Source organism: Bombina bombina, chromosome 1 (genome assembly GCF_027579735.1).
Source record: "Bombina bombina isolate aBomBom1 chromosome 1, aBomBom1.pri, whole genome shotgun sequence".
NCBI lineage: Eukaryota > Metazoa > Chordata > Amphibia > Anura > Bombinatoridae > Bombina > Bombina bombina.
Genome location: NC_069499.1, coordinates 24,499,887 through 24,502,547, shown reverse-complemented (window position 1 = coordinate 24,502,547; position 2,661 = coordinate 24,499,887). Strand labels below are relative to the sequence as shown.

The 2,661-nt window shown below is 39.2% G+C and overlaps 1 protein-coding gene across 1 annotated transcript in view; it reads right to left on the bottom strand.

Moving 5' to 3' along the window:
- Positions 1–1,194: 1,194 nt before the first annotated feature.
- LOC128635989 (coiled-coil domain-containing protein 170-like) overlaps positions 1,195–2,661 on the bottom strand; it is a 214,938-nt gene continuing 213,471 nt past the window's right edge. Inside the window, exons 12-13 of the mRNA XM_053689065.1 lie at positions 2,252–2,488; positions 1,195–1,834 (exon numbers count right to left, since the gene is read on the bottom strand). Of these exons, the coding sequence (XP_053545040.1) occupies positions 1,619–1,834; positions 2,252–2,488 (453 nt within the window). The 3' untranslated portion in view covers positions 1,195–1,618. The remainder of the gene's footprint in view (positions 1,835–2,251; positions 2,489–2,661) is intronic.

Here is a 2,661-nt window from a genome sequence, read left to right as displayed (position 1 = left end):
AAACAGTGCACGTAATCAGATCACACTTTATACAAATAGCTTTATTAATATGATTTGTAAATAAGTTAGATACTGTAAATGCTTTTTACCACGACTGACCCAGGAAATACTAATGAGATACCAGTAGTTCAATCACTTGGTACTGTTCCAAATCAATCTTCTGGACATTAAGGAGCTGCCGTCCTACCTTTGTTTTTGAGAATTCCTGGTCTATTGTATTGGTAGCTCAGATTTAAAGGGGCATTAAATCCAAAAAATGTCTTTCATGATTGAGATAGAAAATACAATTTTAAACAACGTTATCATTTATTTATATTATATAATTTGTTCTCTTTGTATCTTTTTTAGATAGGTTGAGGTGCAGCAATGCACTACTGGGAACACATTGGGTGAGCCAATGACTAGAGGCATATGTGTGTACCAACCAGTAGAGAATTGCTGCCTAGTTCTGCTTATCAACAGAGGATACTAACAGAACAAAGCAAATTATATATAGAAGTAAATAAGAAAGTTGTTTATAAAATTGCTGCTCTATTTGAACTGTGCTGACTGTACCCAAGCAGCAGATATGAGATCATTGTACTTAAAAGTGCTGCAGGAACCCCTTAAAAAGGCCAGAGCTCTGTCCCGCCACCACCACTGGGAGGCAGATTTTTGCTGTTGCTTCTTGCTTTTCTAGAGCTAACCCACAAGCTTTGTAAGGTTCAGTATATACAGTGGTTTCAACAGGCAAAAGCAGCTATTTGTAAACAATTTAATACACTCTAGCAGGTAAAATAGGTCATTGTGAAATATTGCAGTACACTGTTCCAACAAAGGGATACGCATCTTATATTTTTATCATTTAGATAGAGCACACAATTTAAAAAAATACTTTCCTATTTACTTTTTTTGTTAATCAAATGTATTTTGTTCTCTTGGTATCCTCGGTTGAAAAGCGGATAGGTAGGCTCAGGAGCGAACACTTGTCTGTATCACTACATAGCAGCGGTTTTGCAAGAATGTTTTAACCATGTTAAACACTTTTGAGCACTAGATGGCAACAGTTTTTCCCTAATGTATAACCTAATGAAAACATTTTTGCAAAACTGCTGACATATAGGGGTCGATTTATCAAAGGCTTCGCAAACCTTTCGACCCACCAGCACGCCCTATTTAACAAGAAGCGGTCATCAGACCGCTGCTTCCCTATTCTTTTGCACCTCTAAATTGGCAAATTCAATCTCTGCCGTCTAGCCCGACAGGGGATATTGACAGCTCCTGCACAAGCGTGATTGGCTGTGCGCTGGGCAGGAGACAGGATTCCACGCAAGCGCAAAATAACGCTCGTGTGCAATCGGGGCTGCGGTGGACATGGGCGCGTATGTGCGCCCCTGTCCGCCTCAGCTTGATAAACCGCCCTCATAGTGCTCCAGACACGTGCATACTCCTGAGCGTACCTAAGATTACTCTTCAACAAGAAATAAGATATTTGAAAGATATTTTTCGATAATGATGGAAAACCGTAACCATTAGATAAAGGATGGCATCAGTAAAAACATACTGTACAATTATTATTTTTATGACATAGTGCAGAAGATCTTCGCTCGCACGTGACCCATCTGCTCTTCATGCTGCTTTAGAATGAATTGACGTGTTGCACTGCGTACTCCTGCTCGCCAACACCTGTTCTAAATCCATACGGCAATTTTGACCTGTCATTTTGACCCATATTTATAGGTCCATGAGAGCGCAAAATGCGTTTCAACTGGCCCAAGATCTCATGGTCCGGTACAGCGAGGGTGTTTATATTGAATCCCATCATCCTGGTAATGGTCTCTCTGAAGTCAACAAGCTATAGAAAATAATACAAAGCGTGCCGTTATTTTCACAGGATTGTGAAGAAGGGATAGCGCTGAAGAGCTTCTTAGCGATGCGTTTTGGGGAGGGAGGACTCTTATACAAGACAACTTTATAATTAATCCTTTCTAAAGCTTTTCACAGTCACATTTTCTACCTGTATAAAACCCCTCCTAATTGCATATTAGCAAAACCATTGTCCTGCTTTGCTCTTCAAGAAGAGACATTTTAAACTCAGTCTATAACAACATCTGTGGGACAAAAACCTTTTTTTTCCCTGGTTATTGTATAAAGTCTCTTAAACTTATCAAGTATCTTTCTGTGTGAGCTAAGTTGCAACCAAAAAACTATTTAATCATCTTTCTTTAAGAGTTGCTAAAAAGATACTAATGACTCCCTCTAATAGCCTTACCTGTTTCTCTCTTCTTGCCACTTCTTCAAGAGCTCTTTTTGCCGTGTGAAGCTCATTAGCGACTGAATCCACCATGTGCTGAGAGCGAAGTTTCTCTCCTCTCGTCTCCTGCTCTGTATAGTCCAGTTCTGTTTTTAGGCTCACAACCTTTTTAGCTGCTTTCTCTTTAATTTTCTCCATTTTTTCTAAGTTTTTGCTAAGTTCTTCAATAGTTCTCTTTTGTTGGGCAAGTCTCTCCTAGTGCATGTGAATAAGGGGTAAGAGCTGGGTTAGATTCCTTATGCTATAGACATTATATCACTCATATCCAGCACTGGCAGGTTTACAATCTGTAAGCAGGTGTTAATCACAAGCAAAGCTCAAATGAAGTTGCACATGCAAAAATAAAATGCTATAATGCAGTAACATAA